This window comes from Macrobrachium rosenbergii, chromosome 21, assembly GCF_040412425.1.
Source record: "Macrobrachium rosenbergii isolate ZJJX-2024 chromosome 21, ASM4041242v1, whole genome shotgun sequence".
NCBI classification, from domain to species: Eukaryota; Metazoa; Arthropoda; class Malacostraca; order Decapoda; family Palaemonidae; genus Macrobrachium; species Macrobrachium rosenbergii.
In genome coordinates this window covers 14581752-14603953 of record NC_089761.1, presented here as the reverse complement: position 1 = coordinate 14603953, position 22202 = coordinate 14581752, and the positions used below count along the sequence as shown (strand labels likewise).

Here is a 22202-nt window from a genome sequence, read left to right as displayed (position 1 = left end):
TTACACTGGTACCCTATACTGGTTCTTATACTGGTTCCCTGTTACAAGGGAGAAATATGGCATTTCAAATGAAAACAAGGGGAGCTACAGTCCTTTCCCCTCTCATGTGAAAGGAATGTAGATCCCCTTGTCCTATAATTAATGGTAGCCTCCGAATGTAAGGACAATTGATATATAAAGCCACAAGTAGTAGCAATAACATAGCACTTACACACACACACAGTATATATATATATATATATATATATATATATATATATATATATATATATATATATATATATATATATATATATATATGTATATATATATGAAAAAAGTGGCCAGCCTAAAATCGTTCTAAAACTAATCAAAAACATTACTGACTTCAATATCTATATCGAAAATGGTGGCTACAAAAAATATTGTTTTGACTATAAAACGGTTTTCTTAGGGGGTACTTTCAAAAGAATCAACTACTTACCAACAGCACAAGACTATTTTGTGATAAAGCATGAAAATACTCAATCAAGAGCAAAAAGAAAAACATCTAAAGCTCTTGATAAAATACTTCACCCATAATGAAAAAACCTACCAAGAAAATATTGAGAACAATCAGTCATTAATGCTCTTTTCACTACAAGCACAAATTTCATATGAAAATCGATCCATTTATGACAAACTTTAATAAAACTTTGTTTTTCTACAAAGAAGAAAACAAATGGAAATTTTAAATGAAAGATTTTAAAAATCAAGGTCCCATGATTGGAAATGTTCTCAAAAAATGTATTGCTGAATTATGACATTTCTGTAACAAAGTTTGTTGAAAAATTGCGGACATATTTTTTCATTTTTTCAAGACTATTCTTTTGACAAAAAGTGCAGCAATTATTTCACATGAAAGGGTTATATATATATATATATATATATATATATATATATATATATATATATATATATATATATATATATATATATATATATATATATATATATATATATATATATATATATATATATATATATATATATATATATATATATATATATATATATATATTCTTATAACTCTATATAGAATTTAAGCGAACCATATTTTCAGTTGTTTTACCTTAAAATTTAATAATCATTCACAAGTTAATGGGGTTTTATATATTTTTATAAATCACGAATAAACAGGAGAAATTTCACCTTATGATTTTCACTTGATATTGCAATGTCCTAGCAGAGAAAAAATCAAGTTCACAAGACAAAACTTGCCTTTCACAATAAGACCTGCGTTTTAGTAATTCTATTCTAGTACAGAAAATCATATCGGGTCCATCCTTCTGTTCCTTAATTCATATAGGTCTGTCTACTACATTCACTTAATTCTTAACGAATTCAGAATTAATCAATATATCCCTAATAATCTATGGTTTATACACATAAAGCTGGCTATAGCTTATCTTAAATGCAGTATATGGAGGAAAGGGGTTATTGATGACATAGCCTTGCTAACCTAGTCCTCGCTCACAAAATCTGCGCAAAAACAACTGGCTTTCTTAGTTACTTACTAACCTCCTCTCATCTAGTCACCAGGGCTTAGGTCAGTGGCCTGATCCTAACTGTGTGTGTGTGTGTGTGTGAGTGTCGCTTAGGGGACTAGAGTTCCAACTTAAATTCATAGCTTTTCCCTTTGTGCTCTTTGGAAAAATTTACCTACAGTTCTCAACTATTCCTGGGGAGATTATCAAATATGTGATTATTATCAACATTATTATATTTATATTATTAAGAAGAAAACAAAATGAGTATTTATATACGCCCTTCTGTATTCCTATTTTCTGTCTGGTGAAAATGTGCACTGAGACGTACTAACACTGGAAGTATGTTTTGTAGTTATATTATTTATTTTTATTTTCAGTTATATCTATTTCCAAACTTGCATGAAAGTTTAAACGGTTCTAGATGTGTTTTCAAAAGAAGTCTGGTCCCGTTGTGTTTTGTCTTTTGTGTGTGCGTGTGTTTGTTTGTGTGTGCGCGTAAAAGGGTTTATTGTTATGGAATATACATGTCACGCACTTGTTACTCCACTGTCTTTCCCTTCCAACAACTTTCCAATATTAAAACCAATTTGTTACTGCGTCTCAGAAATCAACCATAACGGACATTTATAAACTGACGACAATGGAATTTTGTTAGCCCAATACAGACTGCAGTATAATGATTACATGTTCACAAATCCTCCAACAGTCAGCTCTGTGTTTAGCTATAATCTCTAGCACTTGCAAACGTAGGTCTCTAGAATAATTAATCAGAATACCTTAAAGTGCACCTCACTGTAAACCAACTGTGCATTGCTTTACAGCAGAACCACTTTTAAGGCAGACCTTGGAGTATGTGGTTAGGTCTTCCCAGTTAAATTAACTGAGTTTACTTATGTCACAGTGTCAAAATCGCCAAAGGTTTTCTCTTATTCTTTCTGGTGTATGAGTGTCTCGTTCACACACACACATACATATATATTTGCATACATGTATATGTATATATTTTATATATATATATATATATATATATATATATGTATATATATATATATATATATATATATATATATATATATATATATATATATATATATATATATATATATATATATATATATATATATATATATATCACATGCCCTCAATAAATGCAACACCAAAATAAAAGAAGAACTCAGTTAACGACTGCATTTAGAACTAAACCACCAACTGACACAGACCTCGGTGACGATATGAAAGAGGCCTTAACCAACAAGGTATGAGGAAATGGTTATAAATACTCATTCCTATGAGGATTTTCCCTCTAACTCATAAGCATATCCCAATTCACCACTTGCTTTATTATTTATCAGATTAGAGTCACTGGGCTAAACAAATATATGTACATGAATCTATACACACTCAGGTTTTATTTCTGCTAAATGTATCTGCGATCTAATCAACTCTAACTCAGGTCCCAGATATGCTTCTCAAAGATGAACGAACAGTGAGCCTTGTAACCCTAGGTACTTCAGTCATTACAATCTTGAGTCATTTAATCTTTACTCATTCCAAATTCAAGACAATGCATTGAAATACAGAAGAATACCAACACACACACACACACACAGAAAGGTAGAAACAAATCAAACGAAAGACACGGACAAGAAACAAGGGAAAACAACAAAAATCATGTGTTTGTGCCTATAAACGAGCATGCTTTAGGTGTTATGAAAACATAATCTACTCCTAAGACAGAGGCATACGGTGAACAGATAATGCTTTAAAAGAAAACACTATTCTTGGGAGGTCCTGTCTTCGTCATGCCATGCAGTAAATAGGAGCTGACCAATAGTAAACTGGGTTGTTAGTCACTCTCAGAGTAGAATTTCCTTACATATAATTAAAAAGCCAATCAAAGATTACTGCAAATGACATCATTTGTATGCTGCTACTTGACGGAATTTTTTTTTAGGGCTGAAGGGTAATGTCTATACAACAAAACCTTCTTTCACAGCATTATCATTGTTCAGTAAGAGGGGGCTCAGGCTTGTAAAGCTTACCAACATAGAAAATAAATAAATAAGGTGATTACTTGAAGCGTTTTTGTGACGAAAACTTATTCAACTTAAACATGGTTGAAACATGTCCTATTGTCTTAAAGGTACCATTTTCAAAAAGCAGCCTCAATGGAGCTCAGGTGCTATGGAGAAAACCTGAAGGTCACAGGAGACATTACTTGCGGCAAATGAGCAAAATCCACAAAATAAATAAAAATAGTAATATGCCACTAACTAAATAAGAGTGTGGTAAACACAGGTTAAAGCCTTAAACACGAGCTGAACAAACCAGTGTGCTCGCACTTCAAAAGCCCCTAAGGAAGGAGTAATACAAAACGAAACATTACTGTACTTTTACTGAAGAGGAGGAGGAGAAGAAGAAAAGGAACTGAAGAAAGAAGAAGAAAAAATAAGGCTATGGTACAACCCTGGACTCACCTTGGAGAACCTCTGGGAGTCCAATGGCGCAAGCTAATAGTTTCGTGAAGAAGAGAAGAGACCTCATTGAGGTGTTGTGCCCATCGAAATCCAGCATGACTGAGAAAGACCAGGAGATATGTTTGCCACCTCTAAGGCGTTTCCCTAATCAAAACCCTATTTGCTCTGACCATCCTGGTTCTTTGGGGGAAGGCAGCTAAAGCATTTCTTTGAAAAATGTTAGTTATTGTCACTTTCTAAAGCATGTGGCTTTTTTTCTAGAGGTTGCTGGCTAGTAATTACATTTCTTTTTTCAACAAAGGAACTATCATAGTCTTGATCATATTCTACTGTTCATGCCATACAGGCTTTGAATTAGTCTTCTCAGTGTCATGCATTAATCTAATTGTATCTGATGGGCAATATACAATTACAGCACTACCTAGAGTAAACTTATTGCTAAACAAAGACAGTAACTGAAAAGAAGTCATGCTGGAGTGAGTTTGAGTGCCAGAATTACAACTGTATTTCTATTGAAAACAGTGGTAAGTGTGCTACAACACATCGGAATCTAGAAGTTAATGCAATCTGCTACAGTCAAAAGTTGATCGATTTCAAGGGAAAACATGAATTAAGTGTGTTAATGAACAACCCCTAATCTTCAAAAGAGAAAAAATCTTGGGTGTGAATGTAATCTCTGGGTCATCAAGTTATTACCACATGGCGTAGTGTCATATTCTGAAAAGGGATTAGCAATTTCAAACATTAACTTATACTGAAAGGTTACGAAAAACCTAGAGGAAAATTGCGTCTTAGTCATTTTTATTTACTGTTCTTCTCCTGATGGGAGAGGGCGTGCAGAGAAGGAAAAGAAAAACTTGGCAGTCAAAATAGCACACGTACCATGTGCTGTGACTAGAATGCTAAGAAAGGGGTTGATTCGTATTGAGAAGAGCAACCGTTTTTTACAGGAAAAACAAAACTGAACATTCAAAAGAAAAATCATCAAACATCCATGACTAAAGCTTCAATGCTGCAGGGCAAAGTTCTTTTCAAATGTCAAAGCTGCTGCACGAACACAGCGTTTCACTTGCTATCAAACAAATATAAAATGAATGAAATAAACAAAGCATTGACCAAAATCCCTCTCAGACTTTTTCTTTAACAGCCTCACAAAAACCAAAAGAAAGGAATTGGCAAAAGGGCATAATTACGGGCAGTATTTTAGCAGTATTTTCCTTAAAAGGTAAAAGAGAAGAAAAACCGTTGTGGACTTGACAGACGCAGATAAGTTCTACCACCCAGAGGGTTGTGTTGTTAGGTTTAATTAGAAAAAGACAATAAAGAGGACGTAAAAAAGACCAATTTCTGTTAAATACTACTCCATCAGAGCATGTCGACTCTTCCACAGATTACACCCTGTCTGAGAAAATAGCACCGCTCATTACAAAGTATGAGAGAATCTGTTATTAATTTCTTCTTTAAAGGAATAGAGTTAAAAGATTTCCACTTAGTACACAAGTGCACAAATGCACTGAGATACTCCGATGAATAATATATCACAGTCAGGACCAAAAAACTTTATGAATCCATCACTAACATTTCACAAGATTATGTTCTGTGTAACACTTTCTACTGGACCTATTGCTTCTGCTAAGATATTAAAGTAGCTTAATAATCCGCTACTGTGTAGCACACATAACAATAACGAGATGAAACGATATAAATATTAGCCCAAAAATTATACTGAAGAAACATGGCGTTGATAACAGCACCGTTTACAACAATGTTCACAAGTTAGAGCCATGTACAGTACATCTCTATTCGAAGTCTATCAACAAAAGCCTCAGAACTAACATACATGAGCATACACACACATACGCACACACAAAGAAGGCACTGATACCTAAGGTTACCCTGTGGTCATTTTAAATCCAAAATTGCACTGCCTTATATGTAAATCGAGCGGTGACACGTAAAACTACTGCTGCACTTTTTGAAATCAGCTTGAGCAGCTGGAAGAATGAAATCAGCCAAGTATTTCTGGGAGGACCGATCTCAAGAAAGTATTTCTGGGAAGAACGGTCTTAAAGTATTTCTGGGAAGAACGGGCTTAAGAAATCATCTCATATTTTTCTGACCAGGAAATATTTGAGTCCTCTTCTCCCATTCAATGCAGTTAAAGACATTTCAAACACTAATTGAATGATGTATGAAAAATCTCATCGCCAACAGAGCACCCAACAAGGCGAGCACCTATCTGGGAGATTTGACACTGAGAAACCCAAGAGATCTAGAGATTTATACAAGCGCTGTTCACACGACATAATTTAGCACATCTTGCTAATGAATTTATCTCGAATAAACCATGACAGGCCTGTATGAAGCTTATGAATAATGAAGCTAATGTTTCATTACGACAAAGTATTCATCAAACTACACAACGTTACAAATATACAGAACACCTCACAGAAAAAACTGGCATCATTTTAAGAACAATAAATGCTGGCATACGCATGATGGACTTTGATGGATAATGAATGAAAAACTAGCTTTATACAGGTAAGAAGTCTCCAGCCTTCGAATTCCTCTACACCAGGACTAAAAGCCTCCCTTCTTCTAAATTCGCAGTCAAGCCAACAAATAATGTTTCTCACAGATACAGTAGTACTCACATTGTGCTTATCAACCTCCGCTTTAGCACGGCAGACGGGAAACAAGACATCGAGGGACCTCCCTCCACTTACTCAAGAGAAATAACATACAGAAAACAAAGGGTAAAAGAGCCATGCAAGAAGCTTGTGCAATCTGAAAATAAAGTGCTTGAAGGTAATGTTCATCGTTAGAGAGCGTTTTGCATTCTCCGATCGGCGGTTTTGGGTTTAGTGCTCGAGATTTCATTTTGGCACAGGTTCTTATTAATTGAAATAAGTGACCAGATAGGAAATGAAACAATGCAATCATAGACAACTTTTCTTTTTTTAAATAAAAATTAAAAAGTTCTATATTTAGCATACAGTAACCGTAAATTTTATCAGTTAAGAAAATAACTTAAAACTGATGAAAAAATTCTAAAAGGGAAACCTAGACGCACTAATTCCTTTACGGAATATGCAAAACATAAACCAAGAAAAAAGGAGGTTGGCGTTACAAGGTGGATAACTAAAGCCCTTGAAAATATCGTGCAAATACTGAAATGCGTCTATGTTACTAGGGAGAGCAAATAAAAAAAACAAACGAGAGAGAGAGAGAGAGAGAGAGAGAGAGAGAGAGAGAGAGAGAGAGAGAGAGAGAGAGAGAGAGAGAGAGAGAGAGAGTACAAGATAGAAATCATTCATCTGTCTACACAACATGACTTCTATGTTGCAACATTGTACCATATATTCTGCAAATAAATTTACGTTTCCGCTTAAAAAAAAATCCATGTCCTACTCTGTTACATCAAAGACATTTTATACAATCAGAAAAGATTTAAATGTGTCAATATTATCTGTCAACTTTAGCATAAGAATATTTATTTTTGTTAACACTGAGTCCATAAAGCTATTAACTAGTAAAATATTAAAACATACATTATTCGTAATATTTGAAATTAAAAGTACAGGGTAAAGGCTCTGTAAAAAAAGAACTGAGAAAAAGCTCCCCAGCAAGGTAAGTAAATGGAAGTCCATTAGATAATGAACGGAATAGGGTTTGTTTACAAATCTGAACTTTAGTTTTACAGTAAAAAGTCTTGAAGAAAATGTTATTAAATATACACCTATCATTCTACTTCGGAGGAGAACAATATAACATTTTCTATCAAAATATCCTGAGCAGCCTAAGGTTAAATAATTCAGAAGGCACTATTTTGGGATGAAAAAGAATCTGGATTTAAGGAACGAAAAGACTATTACCGAATGTAACGCAGTAAGGTTGCCAGGAAGGATATGCATTCTTTGTCTAGCGTTGATGGAAAAAACAATTCCAGTTTTGCCAAAGAGCTAACAAATGGCAACGTGTGCCAGGTTACTAACATCAGCTCACTAAACAAAAGCCAATTCTTGCAGTCCATCAGGTAACCATCAGTAATGTAGGATGCAATGCCAGATAAAGATTAACCTTCTATCAACGTTCTAGTTTTGTGAAAGAAATCTCAGAGAACTTATGGGGGTAAAGATAAAGGACTTGACACCCCACGAAAATGGCACAAAATATACTGGAGGTCTTTCATCGAGCATCAGAACTTGTCCAGACAAATAAAATACTACGAACAGGGAAGTAATTAGGAGTAGGAGGCACAGTTACAATGATTTACACAAACCACAACCAATGATTTCATCAAGCAAAGGTTATGTACCAAGATCATAATTAGAAACAGACTGAAGTGAAGCGGTGTTCATCTGCTGAGTTTTTATTTGAATGTCACTCAACAGCTTAAATAATGTGCTACTATTATCAAGGGATTACAGGGTCATGAATGACCTACTTGGGTAGAAGGACGAGAGAACCTGAAAATATGATTACAAAAGAAATTTATCAAGTTGCAAACAAACACCAGCCGTTGGGAACAGGAGACAATGCTTGGTCAGACAGAACGAATAACTAAGATTAAATCTTCCTAGTCTCTCTCTAACCTTCCAAAGAAAATGTACACTACAAATGTAGCCGTACATAAAAAATATAGTTCTATTTCCTGTACATTTGTAACCAATATGAAACTGAAGTTTCATTCAAAATCCAGTAGAAGGTTAATGAAAATGCAGATGTCAGCTATTAGCTACAATTCATAAGAATGTCAATCGCATCAGGACATTCCCTCGTATAGCAACAAGCCTAAATGCAATTCAATGTTATATTATTTAACAATGCATAAATGGAGGCCTGAGTTAGTAAATGCTGTCTCAAATAATATCAACTACATCATCAATTTTAGAGGGAGAAAAGTGACACAAGTCCATAGATCCTATCACGTGATAAGAAAGTTGAATGATAAGTGAAGTGTGTCCTACACTTACAAGAAATCAGCCTCTCTGCAGAAATACTTATCAATGACCAATACAAATTTTATCGCCAATTTCTGAAAAAAAAATTATCACAACCCACAACTAATTCTTGAAAAGCCATGTATTACATAATGAACTGAAAGCGTAATACTAAAGGTCTCAAGCAAACATTATAATCTAAAAAACAAATTCTTGAAAAGTGGTGTCCACTGGGGTAAAGGTGAATAAATAAGGTGAACAACCGTTCATGATAACATTGCGAATGATCAAAAATAGTTTTGACCATTAACTCCTGAAGAACACTACGATATATTAAGTAATGAGCTGAAGTTAATCCTTTAATTTACATTAAATTTTCCTTTGCAACACTGCTGTATCTCTTGACCAATACTGGGACCTAAATCAGCAACATACTGGAAAATTGCTGCAGAATAGATGATAGTCCGACACTTGGTAGGCAACGATTTTTCGGCCCTAGTTTGATATAATACTGAATTGCAGCGTATCACAAAGAATTCAAATAGATTAGCATCAAAGAGCCGCTGTAAAAATCATCTACACCCTTGGGTAACAGAAGATATAAGAAGGAAAATATCAAGAATGATTTATGAAAATTAGGCTACAAAGCAAAGCACTGGGGTACTTTCAGCCATTCAGATCTTAAAACAGTGGAAAGAGGGAGTTGGAGTGGTAGAAGAATGGAAGTTGAAAAGGTCTTAAAGTAAAAGGCTACAAATAGAGTGCACCTAAGAGCCGAAGTGACACTGCAAACAATCTTTAGTAATGCCCACGGTGCACCACTTGAGATGCACTGAAAGCACCACCACTCCACAAAATACAAAATCAGAGACCAATAATCAACACTCGAGAGTAACACGAAGTAAGATTCTCCATAACAGATCACCTGGAGGAGCATATGAACTTCGTTTTTTATTTAAAAGTAGCTGGTCAGCTAAACGACACAGACAGATATTACTATACTGCCTTTACAAGGAAACCCTGGGTTACACTGCACACTGGAATTATTTTTATTAACTGCTACAAACAGACAATGAAAATTTCACCTCCCTGGCGGCCTGAACAAGTCATCACAATTAAAGATTTTAGTCTTGAGGATAATTCTTGGTAAAAATGAAAGGGTCTCTTGAAATTTGATGAATAACAATGGAATATTTTACACGGGTAGTTAATTGCTAATGACAAACATTGTTACACCAGAATATCTTTAGACCAAGGTTATAATCTAAAATATTCTGGTAATAACCCAAAATAGTCCGGTAATATTGACAAAATTCAAGAGAAATCTTAGTGAATAATAAAGTCCCATTTCATAAAGGCGAGAGAATGATCAAATTCTTTATGTATAAAACCAACCAACGAAAGCTTAATTTTCTTCAAAACAGTAAACAAATGCATCCGGTAAGAGCGTGAGTCTACTCATTTACAGGAAACGCAAAGAAAATGGTGTAGAAAAGGACTTAAAATCTAAGAAAAAAAAATTACTAAAATGTGAAAACACAAACTAATCCACAGCACTTTGGGAAAACTCATCAACTGAATCCAAATTTTTCGGAAAATTGGGATAGATTGCCTAAGGAATGGTCTCTGAAAACATTTTTGCAAGTGCTTTTACAGAATTTCATGCTACCTCAAGCTGAAATATTAAGTGTGCAATGAGTAACTTTTATGAAATAACACCAAACGGAGGTAGAAAATGGTGATTGTATAACAATAAGAAAATAAAACTGAAGACAAAGAACCTAACGCGTATTTTATGCATTAAACTAACACACTCTATTCACAAGCTTGCTATTAATTATTCATAGTGACTAAGGCTTTCTCATCATAAATAGGCAACAGATGATTGATAAATTAAGTAATTCAAAATGAAAATAATGCAAAAAGCTCAAATGTCATCCTTCAATAAACTGCATATTATAATGTCAATCATCATGTAAAAACGCTTTCAATTATCGATTTAGTCTATAAATTCAATAAAGCAATATGAAATAAAATTCAATAAACAAATGAAATTCAATAATGTAGTTTCAAGTACGGTCTAGGGTCATGGATATGGAATACTGGTCATAAAAAGGGTGGAAGGAGCAAGGAATGGCGCCAAAAAGATGTCAGGTAATGTTAGTCGAAACTTTATGAAATCTCGAGCCAAAGGCTTAAGCATCCTATTCAGCAGTTTCACTAGCCTCGTGAACGTCGTGAGAGGTTAGGGAAAACCGTGGGGAAGAATGAAAAACACCGTGCAAAATCACTGAACACTCAAGCAGCAGTATAAAGAACAAAAGATGAATTTGAGAAAAATAAAAAAAAAAGTCAGATTTTGTTTACGACTGACCCGATTAAAAATCGTCATCGGTTTTCCCAGGACAGAGATTCACCATATCTCATATTTTCTAAATTTCAAATATCCTATCGAACTCTGTTTGCAACAAGAATTTATTACTTAAACATTATAATCTCTCTTATTAAAGTGATTATTTGAATGATATTCACAAAATCTACAACATAGTATCCTATCATTTTGGGAATGACAGCACAGTCCTTTTAACAGCACGTTTTACTCAAGAAGGAAATCATATAGAAGAACATTCATTCAAAATTTAGAAACAAAGTTGTCCATGTGAGTGCAAAAGTTTAGAATCTGATTTAGATCAACACTTCTTTTAAAGGGACAGTGGTGTCAAATGGCATAAATCATAAGGAACAAAAAATAAAAATACAAAACTAAGATCTCACAATTTGCTGCTATTGAGAGAGAGAGAGAGAGAGAGAGAGAGAGAGAGAGAGAGAGAGAGAGAGAGAGAGAGAGAGAGAGAGAGAGATCTACTCACATGAGTTCATGAAGACGAGTGCTCTTTTCAGCTTCCTCAGCTTTCAGTTTGTTGTATTCCGACTTTAGCTGGTCATGTTCCACGCTGAGTTTCTGGTTCTGACTGTTGATGCAAATATTCAACGACTATTAATTAATGATCAACAGCTGAGTATTTAAGACTATAACAACAACAAGGTTACCATAAACATGAAATCATAAAAATATATCAAATGATATACACTGCGCACAAGTATTACAAAACAGTAAAAATAAATTATTGAGGGAAACACGATACAGTCCAAGACAAACAGCATGAATTAGAATTGTGTAAATAAACCAGGAATTCTAACATCATTCTAACGAAAGAATAGCAAAATACGACCTAATTAAACAACGTGAGTTACACCATGTGAAAAGTAACTGAAGATTAACAAATGCTAATCACTTACTCCTTCAGATCGTCCACAAGGGCCTGTTTGCTATTGATCTCCTGACGGAGTTGAGCCACTAGCTTCTGGTGGAGCTCGCGGTGGGTTTCCATCTGTTGCTCGAGAGCTTCTTTGCTGACGCTGTCAGCTGGGATGCTCTCAGAGGCTTTCAGCTTTGCCACGTCCGCCGTCAAAGAGTCAACCTGCAAGAAGAATGTACTGACTGAAGGGATGGAGGCTTCCCATTCTTTATCGTTCAACGGGTACAGGGATGGAAATCTAATGCTTCTTTCTAGCCCAGGTCCGAAGGAGACAAGAAAAAGATAAAGGAAAAGAAAAAATAAAAGGGAAAGGAAAGAAGACGGGGACCTAACCAATAAGATAGCTATACGACAGCTCCCTTGTTGGAAAGAAAAAACCAACAGTATGGTCTGACTAAATTCAGTCTTGGAAGAAAATCGATCAGTTCCCTCGGGTGTTAACATTTAGGCCTAGGAACTGCTTCTGAGGACCAAAGGAGGCACAAACTTTCCAACATCATTAACACCTGGTGCTCAAAGTCCCATTAACAACACTTTAGAATCCTCACCATAAAGGGGGAAAAGACTTTTCGTTTACAACACACTAAAGGTACATTAACAAAGGTACAGTTTCCAATACGAAATTGCATTAAAATAAATTTAACATTGTTTTCAATTTTACATATATTAGTTTACGCTATTGCTTCTACAGACACCCATAGGACAGTACCTGCAATATTATTCGCTATCCGTAAAGGCAAATTGTAATATCAGCTTTTACATTTCTTTTGATGGAAGAAAAGAAAAAATTTATAACTATCTTATCTTTCTTAAAATACTGTAATCTATTTTACTTTATTGCTCAGATTACATACCTAAAGATCTTTAGATAAATATTCAAAATCCAAAGAAAATATAAAGCCACAAACACATCTTCCTATTTTCAAGCAAATATAGACTAAACTTTCGCATTCAAAAATTAAACCATCCTCTCCATTCAAAAAAAAAAAAAAATCTCAAAATAACATTTGGAATTGCTAAAATGATTCTCTTCAACCTCATTTTCTTCAGTGAATGAAGATAACGACTTACTGGGACCTTATGCCCACCTTCGTTGCAATCTGAGTGCTGGGAAAGCTGCCAGCACGTTCTAAGCAAGTCAGGGAACTTATCTATCTCTTTATAGATCAAATAACTTATATACATCTTGGAATTAATATCAAGAATTCTGGTAAGTATTAGATCTTGAATGAGCATTTTCTTTTCTGCCAAGTTTGTGCAGTACAGATGTCAGTCCTCATTCAGCTGTACAGTACACATTTGATGCACCTAAATGGTTTTTGTTGGACATTTAGCAAGGAAGTACTAACGTACTTTTCTCTATTACACATAACTATTTTAAAGCATCTTTCAGTATATTAAGACGTATATTTATAAAATGACTTTGTAGTCGAAACGTGGACATTACATACTTTAGTACGTATATACAGATAAAAATATTATGCTGTGTTTAATAAAAAACGTGGAATTCGTACAAAAAATGACTATGCATTACAAGAACATACCTCTTTAACTTCTATATTTTCCTTTGGTCCAACATCTCCGGTTAATACTGTGGTATCTTTTGAAGACATAGTTAACGATTTAGTATAGAATAAAAGGCTATCGGCTCCTTCAAACAATAACGACGATAAAATTGTCAAGCGTGGCATCACAGATGTAGTTCTAACGTGTTGTGTTCATTCCTTTTCCTTGACATGACTCACCTGTTCCTCCAACTGCCTCTTGCGAACTTCAACCTCATGCATGGTCTCCTGCAGAGTCTTCATTCGAGCTTCGTGCTGACTGATCAGGAGGCGACAATCACTTAGTTCCTTCTCATAATCATCTATCTTCTTGTTGCAGTCTCCCTGCAAAGACACGAGGCGTCAGCCACTTCTTCTCCACGAAACAGAGGTGTTAGAAGACATTTGTTCACATGCACATTGGTATGTGTTGCGTATAAGAAATATGTTTAACTGAACATTCAGTTGCAAATATGATTATAAATTACATCGGAATATCAGTGATTTAGAAGATCAATGATTATTGAGACAGCATTGGTAAATGGCTGTTATTGGTAATTAATATCTGTCATCATTTTGACAGAAGTCATTTTATGATACTCATTATGAAAATGATACTTGCTACTAATATGAACACTGACCCTACCGAACGTCACGTGATATAGTTCTTGTCATATATTTAATTGCCTGCTTTTAATTACCGAATTTATCATTTGAAAATGAAAATTGAGAAATTTATATGCCATGAGTCATTCGTTCTTCATCTGGAAATGAAGACCTAACCTTTAATAGATGGCATTTGAAACAAGAGTATTCAATACTGCCCTGATCTCTGATATAATTGGCCTGCTCATTACGTCAGTCAAAATTAAAATCACTGACTGTCATGTTTTAATTGGCTTCTAGCACGCAAATTAGAGTATTTTCATCTCCTGGCTCCTATAAATGGGAGGCGACCTTTGGATGTTATTATCTTTCCGGTGTACCTGTAAAGTTCACCCATCCAGTCTTACATGAAGTGTTAATATATTTTGCCTGCTATGCTAATTTGTAGCAATTTTATCATCGTTTACCTGGAAGATATATATGTTAGATCTTCAAAGGAGTGATATTAAATAACCCTTAATTCCACTTGTCAGGTGTTACTTGAAATATTTGCATGTTGTGTTTTATCTGAATTTTAATTTCAAGGCATAATATATCATTCTCAACCATCAACTGTAACATTGAATATTTACCAGCCCGGCTTAATCTGAAATACTCCCTGGTAAACACAACTTGAAGTTTTTACAGCATCCCAATATGATCCTGAGATAAATATAAACTTAATCTTATGTAATCAGTCTTGTCCTACAATGATTCAAGACTAATTTTCTGTGGAATCTTTCGCCTGAATCTCAACAAATTTTCGCAGGTAAACCTTACTTAAAGCTCTTAAATTATTTCTAACTGGAATGGAGATGTATAATGTCTTACCTGGAATGTTTCCAGCGTGCTGCACCTCTGCACGAGATTTCGGACCTCACTTTTCATCTTAGAGACGTATAACCTGGCCATAGTGAATTCTTCTTCTAGTTTGTTGGGGTCCCCAGAGTTCTGCAGAATGGATTCAACTTTTATTGTAAAAATCTGACTGAAAGCCTGATTTTCATAAGCCATGTACAGAGATTACGAAAGCAAATGTACATAAACTGATATCTAAGATTATCATTGAGAAAATCTACCTGATTTGTATAGGCCATGTACATAGGGTATAAAAGAAAAAGTAAATAAACTGACATCTTTGATAAACGAATTCACGTGGTTAAAATTATAGTATATATATTGGCAATAAAGAAATTCTGAATCCTGATACAAATTTAGTATTGAAGCAAATTTATATGAACAAGAGAGTTGGCTGTTCCGACCACATAAATTTAACATCCCTTTACATACCCGATTTAGGAAAAAAATAAATACTCCATGAGCCAATTCAAGTGTATACATAAGGTAAATTTTTTTTCTTAATAATTAACTCTTAAACGGAGAAGATAAAAAGAATAATGAGTCCCATCTTTGCAATAGCAAGGCGCACACAACCGAATTCCGGATTAGCCTTTAATGAAGGAGTAGCCTGTTTATATATTAGGAACAATCAGTGAGGCCAGGGATAATGGAATAATTCAAGTCAAATACCAAATCATAAAAACAGAAAGAATTACGAAAATAGGAAAAATTTCAAAAATAAAAAAGTTGAAAAGGCGACTGTAATAATAATAATAATAATAATAATAATAATAATAATAATAATAATAATAATAATAATAATAATAATAATAATAATAATAATAATAATAATAATCGGTGATGATCCAGCCGTATCCTTTCAATGAGATTTACCTTTTGTGCCTTGGCTAACCGAATAATTTCTGTTTTAGTCTCTCTCTCTCTCTCTCTCTCTCTCTGTGTGTGTGTGTGTTCTTTTCCCCGACAACATTCTTTAACTTTTTTGTTTTTTTCGTATTTTTACGAATTTCCCCTTCCCGTTCTGGCTCGATTTATGTAATACTGGTCTCTTTAGCCTCAGTGACTGACGTAAATGTTATTTCTCCCCTTCTCTTGTCAAGGCATTTATTTCAATCCCATCTCCAACGCAAAAAATGAGAGCAGGAAAGCCCTTACATCGGCCAGAATATTTAGAATCATTTATATTTTTTCTATATTTATAATAATGAAATCATGTAATTCATGTAATTTTATATATATATATATATATTTATATATATATATATATATATATATATATATATATATAAAATATGAATTATATATATATATATATATATATATATATATATATATATATATATATATATATATATATGTATGTATGTAATATATGTATGTACGTATGTATGCATGCATGCACGTATGTGTGTGTGAGTGCGCATGCATGTATGTGTACCTCTTGTATTCATCAGCCACTGTGGGCCGACAAAACTGTAGATTATGCGGAAGACAACTGCACTACGTCGTATATACGTCTTTTACCAATTCCTCTAATACTTGTGTATGATTAAAGCATTGCACCCTTAAACTTATTTTAGGACCGGTTGCATCATTCCCAAAATTCACTTTAGGAGCTTCTCCAACTATAAAGCGTGTTTTAAATATCTTCAAACCCTTATTTGAACCACTTTTTGGAACCTTTTCCCTTTCTGCACAACCAGTTTTAGAAATCTTGGCAAAATTCCTTTTTCTAACCTAATCCCCATTGTATAGAGCTTTACAGACGTAACAAGAACCGTGTTAGCAGCCATTGTATCGTTCCTAAAACCCATTTGAGGAAACTTTACACAATTACTGAAATATATTTCATGAACAATTACAAACTTCACAGTATCCATTTTCTGACCTTACGCATTCTTAAGACATGTTTTATGAGCATTTAAAGGTTCCATTGAAACAATCATGCGACCTTTTATATTAATACATGTGAAGTACCATTCTACCGTTCACGACGGTCGTTTTAGGAACGCTTACATATTTACTATAAAAGATATTTAGGAACCCTTACATAATTTACTGCTCATTTCTAGAATTGGCATCTAATATTTCAAGACAGCGCTACTCTAATTTCCTAAATCTCTTCTTATCGTCAGTGCTAATGCTCGGAAGGAACAGACGGAAATTGTCGCTTGATTTTTCCATTTTCCATTTATTGCCTTCTGCCGACGCAGGATTAGTGTAGACTTGATTACAACCGTAAGTAAATTCATATATACTGTGTATATATATATATATATGTGTGTGTGTGTGTGTGCATATGTAAGTGAATATATGTATATATAAATGAATATATATATATATATATATATATATATATATATATGTATATATATATATATATATATAAATATATATATATATATATATATATATATATATATATATATATATATATACAAACAAATATTCGTGCAATTGTTGTTGTTATAAGTAGCTATGGCTCGATATGTAAAAAGTTTCAGTTAACTTGAAAATATGCATTAATTTCTAATTTGAAATAAGACTTCCCGTAAAAGAAAACTGACACTAAACACACATTATAAACATACATATATATATTACATATATATATAATATATATTTATACATATATATATATATAATATATATTTATACTGTAATATATATGTATATATAGAGTATATGTATGAAATTTTTCTTAAATTAAACCATTCATTTCCCAAAGGAATAAAACAAAAGCACTGGATTCCTCTCGATGCCAAAAAATCCATAAGTCAGATATGACTCTGCGAAAATAATTTAGTGCTCGATGTTTAATATATTTCACTACTTTCTTTTGCATAAAAAGCATAGGCTAATTACGCTGTGTCAGGTGCATATGGCAAAAACACCTTGGGAAGGTTTTTGAAGTCGAAGGGGCCGTTGTCCCTGAAGCAAAAGAATTTGTAATGATAATATACCTCCATAAATCTGCACATGTCTCCTGCATTAACTTTTACGAGTTCTCTTTACCAACATATAATAATGTCCTAGCCTTAGGTACACAGTGGGATACCAAGAATATGACAAACTTTCTATTTCAAACAAGTGCAGACTTTTTATTTACACATTTACTTGATGAACAAACTTTTAGTTGCATTACTTGAATAAACAATATTTTTTTTAGTTTTATTACCTGGAGAAACAGGATTTTCTGTTTTTCCGTAAAACACGTTTTAGTTATATTGCCTGGATAAACAAACTTTTATGGAATATACGTTGGATAAACACACTTCTTCGTTATGTTACCTAAATAAAGGCTTTTCCAGCTACAGGATATCAAAAAGATAACAAAATAACAAAAGATCAGAGCTCCCAAATTTTCAGTTGGATGACTTATCAGATTATTTCGTTCTCTACTTGTATAAGCAGACTAGTTAAAGTGCTTGGATAAACAGAAATTTAGTTATATTACCTTCGTAAACTGACTGTTTCAGTTATATTCAAAAGTTTAAAAAATAAATAAATAAATAAAATACTAGAGATTCAAAATGTCACATTTCCCCTCTGAAGATTCAAAATGTCATATTTCCCCTCTGGAGATTCAAAATGTCACATTTCCCTCTGGAGATTCAAAATGTCACATTTCCCTCTGGAGATTCAAAATGTCACATTTCCCCTCTGGAGATTCAAAATGTCACATTTCCTGAGATTCAAAATCTGGAGATTCAAAATGTCAAGATTCAAAATGTCATTTCCTCTGGAGATTCAAAATGTCACATTTCCCTCTGGAGATTCAAAATGTCACATTTCCCTCTGGAGATCTAAAATGCCACATTTCCCCTCTGCAGATCCAAAATGTCACATTTCCCCTCTGGGTCACATTTCCTCTGAGATCCAAATGATTCAAAAAAATGTCACATTTCCCTGGAGATTCTGGAGATCCAAAATGTCAAAAAATGTCACATTTCCCCTCTGGAGATCCAAAATGTCACATTTCCCCTCTGGGCCTGCACGAAATACTGCCAGCAAGACAAAACAACGCGTGTCACTTACAACCTGACTGACTTTGACGCTGAGATCGCCCGCACTTCCTCCGACGACGTTGCCAACTTCGCCGAGGTCAGACAGGAGGGAGAAGAGCATCTCGTTCATCCTTCTTCGCAGGTGCACAGAGGAGTCCTTCATCTGCTGGAGCTCCCCTTGCATTGAGGTCAAGGCGGTCTGGAAGGATAATGTCATTAGTGTGAAACGTTTTGAAATGCTTTCAGGTACAGTACATTTTTTTTTTTGCAAACTTTTAATATATTAGTCAATAATCAGTATGACATACTCGGATGCAAGGTTATGTCTCTGTAAATAATTTACGATTTCTTAAATTTTTTTACATGGAATATTAAAAGTAGCAAAGTTAATTAATCATCAATTTAACCTACTCATCAACATGGAATCAAAAGCAGGTTTCACCTATCAACTTTCTTTGTATTACTCTGTGGTTTTAAAGCTAAGTGTACGACATTATTACAAAATGTTAATAACGTAAAATCCAGGTCAAGTTTATGGCAATAATGAAATGTAGTATTGCACTGTAGTTTTACTAAGCTGACATTAGGAAAATATCAATAATATAAATGGCATTAAAAATTATTAACTGGATTATTCATATAATTCAGCTTCTAAAATGGAATCCCTCTTCTCTTGTATCTTCATGTCTCATTTTCGTTTCGTTTTCATCCAATCTTTTAAAATATGCACCTGATGCTTGTTTCCCCTCAGAGTTTAAAAATGTCATCCCCTCTCACTATTCCGTAAAACAAGCACCTATTTCTCGCTATGTTTTCCACTAAGACCTCAGTCTTTCAAACTGCAAAACGAAATACCTGTTTCTCGCTAAGTTCCTCGTTAAGTGTCTCGTTCTCCTTGCACTTATTCTCGACCTCTTGGCTCTTCTGGTCGTAGTTGAGGGCGAGTTCTTCCAGGGCCTGCAGCACTTCCTTGACCTCATCCTTGGCAGAGTCGTTTTCGGCTTGGATCCTTGACATTTCAGCCTGGAGGACCTCGTAGTCTCGCCTTGTGGCTGCGATGAGCTGCAGGAGAAAGGCTCGAGTCAAGAGGTGGCCGCTTTCAGGGTTGGCAAAAGGACTAGTTTGATAAAATGAAGTGTACTGGGAAATGCCGCATTTTTCATGAAAAATAACGCTGCAATCTTTGGGTGAGATAACAATACAAAACACTATGTTGGTCAGATATACACAAGGAATTATTTTTTTTAGCAAACCACCATATAACTATTACCAAACGCTTGTTGGCTTTTGCTGCTGCTATATTAGAACGAATTTAGAATGTCTCTGCTCATTTATCTTGTTTAATTTTGAACAAATGGTACCAAATGTGCAACAAGAAGGGTTATTCACCATGGCATATTTCATCTCTTGAACTATTCTGTTCTTCAGAACTTTCTAAATTCCAAATTACTCAAAAAGGACAAGTGACTGCTTTGGATATTGAAGTCAAAATTGAACGAACAGCAAGGAAACAATGCCTAAGAAAGGAATTTAAATATTTCAACAGACAATAATGCAAATTAACAAACGCAGTCTATATCTGTTTAATTATCTGATTTTCTGTTCACTTGTTGTTATTCAGCTACTCTACCGTCTTTCATGAAGACATTTCCAAATCACTCCGTTGAAATATCTTCCTGTCTCTTTGTCTCGCCTTTCTATTCCTCCAAGGGGTGACGGCTTATCACAACAGACAAATACCTTTGTCTGCAAACAATGGATCTTTCCTAGATAGTGACTCCCCAAGGGTTTTAACCCGGTATGTATCCACCTTTGCGGCGTGTTTAGTACAAGCCCGTTGGGATGGCCGTAAAAAACACAAACAAAAGACTGTAAATATCATAAAGATAATGACTCCAAGAAATATTAGTCCTTGATAACGACCCCTGAAAACTCTTGGTGGTTAATATCAGGGAAAGATCCGAAACAATAAACCCCGATATCAGAACCCAAACCGTTCCATTTCCATAGCAATCCTGTATAACAATCCGTGTTCCCTTTACCTCCTCTTGTTCCAGCATCTGTTCCTTGAGTTTCTCGGCCAACTGGCTCTGCTGATTGATTTCCTCGTCCTTCTCGTCGAGGCTGAGGTACAGCTGCTCCCTCTCCTTCTCCCAGGCGTCGTGGACCTCGTTGCTCATGCGAGCTGGCGTGGCTGGCTTCTTGGTTTCTTCGGGGGGAAGTAGAAGCTTTTTAGTTATAATTGTATTAAATCTCTCTCTCTCTCTCTCTCTCTCTCTCTCTCTCTCTCTCTCTGTAAATATTGTCATCATTGAATCAATATATTTTACCACAGATTTTTTTAAAAGATTCCTTTTTCAGTATGTACTGTATACTGATTTGAAGGTACACACAGAAATGCACTTCATATAAGACAGTAACTAAATTACTTTTTAAATAAACAGATTTCATTTAAATAAATATATAATAAATTATCATCAGCTCGTTCACTAATAACCAGAGTTTAATTTTTACATTTTAAAGAAAAAAAATTAGGTGATATCCGGATATAAACTGATTTTAAGAACGATTCCCAGGGATCTTTGTCAACAAAATTTCGCCGAGTAGGACAACACCACTTTAAACAGTGCAAACAATCAGATGCAGTATGCAAAAGGGCTTCACTAAAACCCTTCATGCTTCAAAACTAATATTCCCAATCACGACTGCATTATGCAGTGAATTATCCAAAGCCCTCCCTCAGAAATTAATTTCAATTTGCTCTTAATTCCGATCAATTTACATAAATACTACGCATTTACATATCAGCCTGCAACCCACCAGGGTGAAAAAAAAATTCGTAATGAACTGCGGATTACTTTGTTTGTCATGATGAACTTATTCAGAGCAAACATATT

General features: G+C 34.4%; 1 protein-coding gene across 4 annotated transcripts in view; it reads right to left on the bottom strand.

Annotated features, from left to right (window-relative positions):
- The window catches only part of LOC136849695 (kinesin heavy chain-like), a 446857-nt gene that overhangs the window by 16421 nt on the left and 408234 nt on the right, over positions 1-22202 (bottom strand). For 2 of the 4 annotated variants that reach the window (XM_067123039.1, XM_067123041.1), the window contains exons 11-18: positions 21348-21514; positions 20161-20367; positions 19337-19504; positions 15269-15388; positions 13994-14137; positions 12229-12410; positions 11799-11900; positions 3986-4018 (exon numbers count right to left, since the gene is read on the bottom strand). In XM_067123039.1, coding sequence (XP_066979140.1) covers positions 3986-4018; positions 11799-11900; positions 12229-12410; positions 13994-14137; positions 15269-15388; positions 19337-19504; positions 20161-20367; positions 21348-21514 — 1123 coding nt within the window. The remainder of the gene's footprint in view (positions 1-3985; positions 4019-11798; positions 11901-12228; positions 12411-13993; positions 14138-15268; positions 15389-19336; positions 19505-20160; positions 20368-21347; positions 21515-22202) is intronic. The other 2 variants (XM_067123042.1, XM_067123040.1) reach the window with 1 other exon arrangement.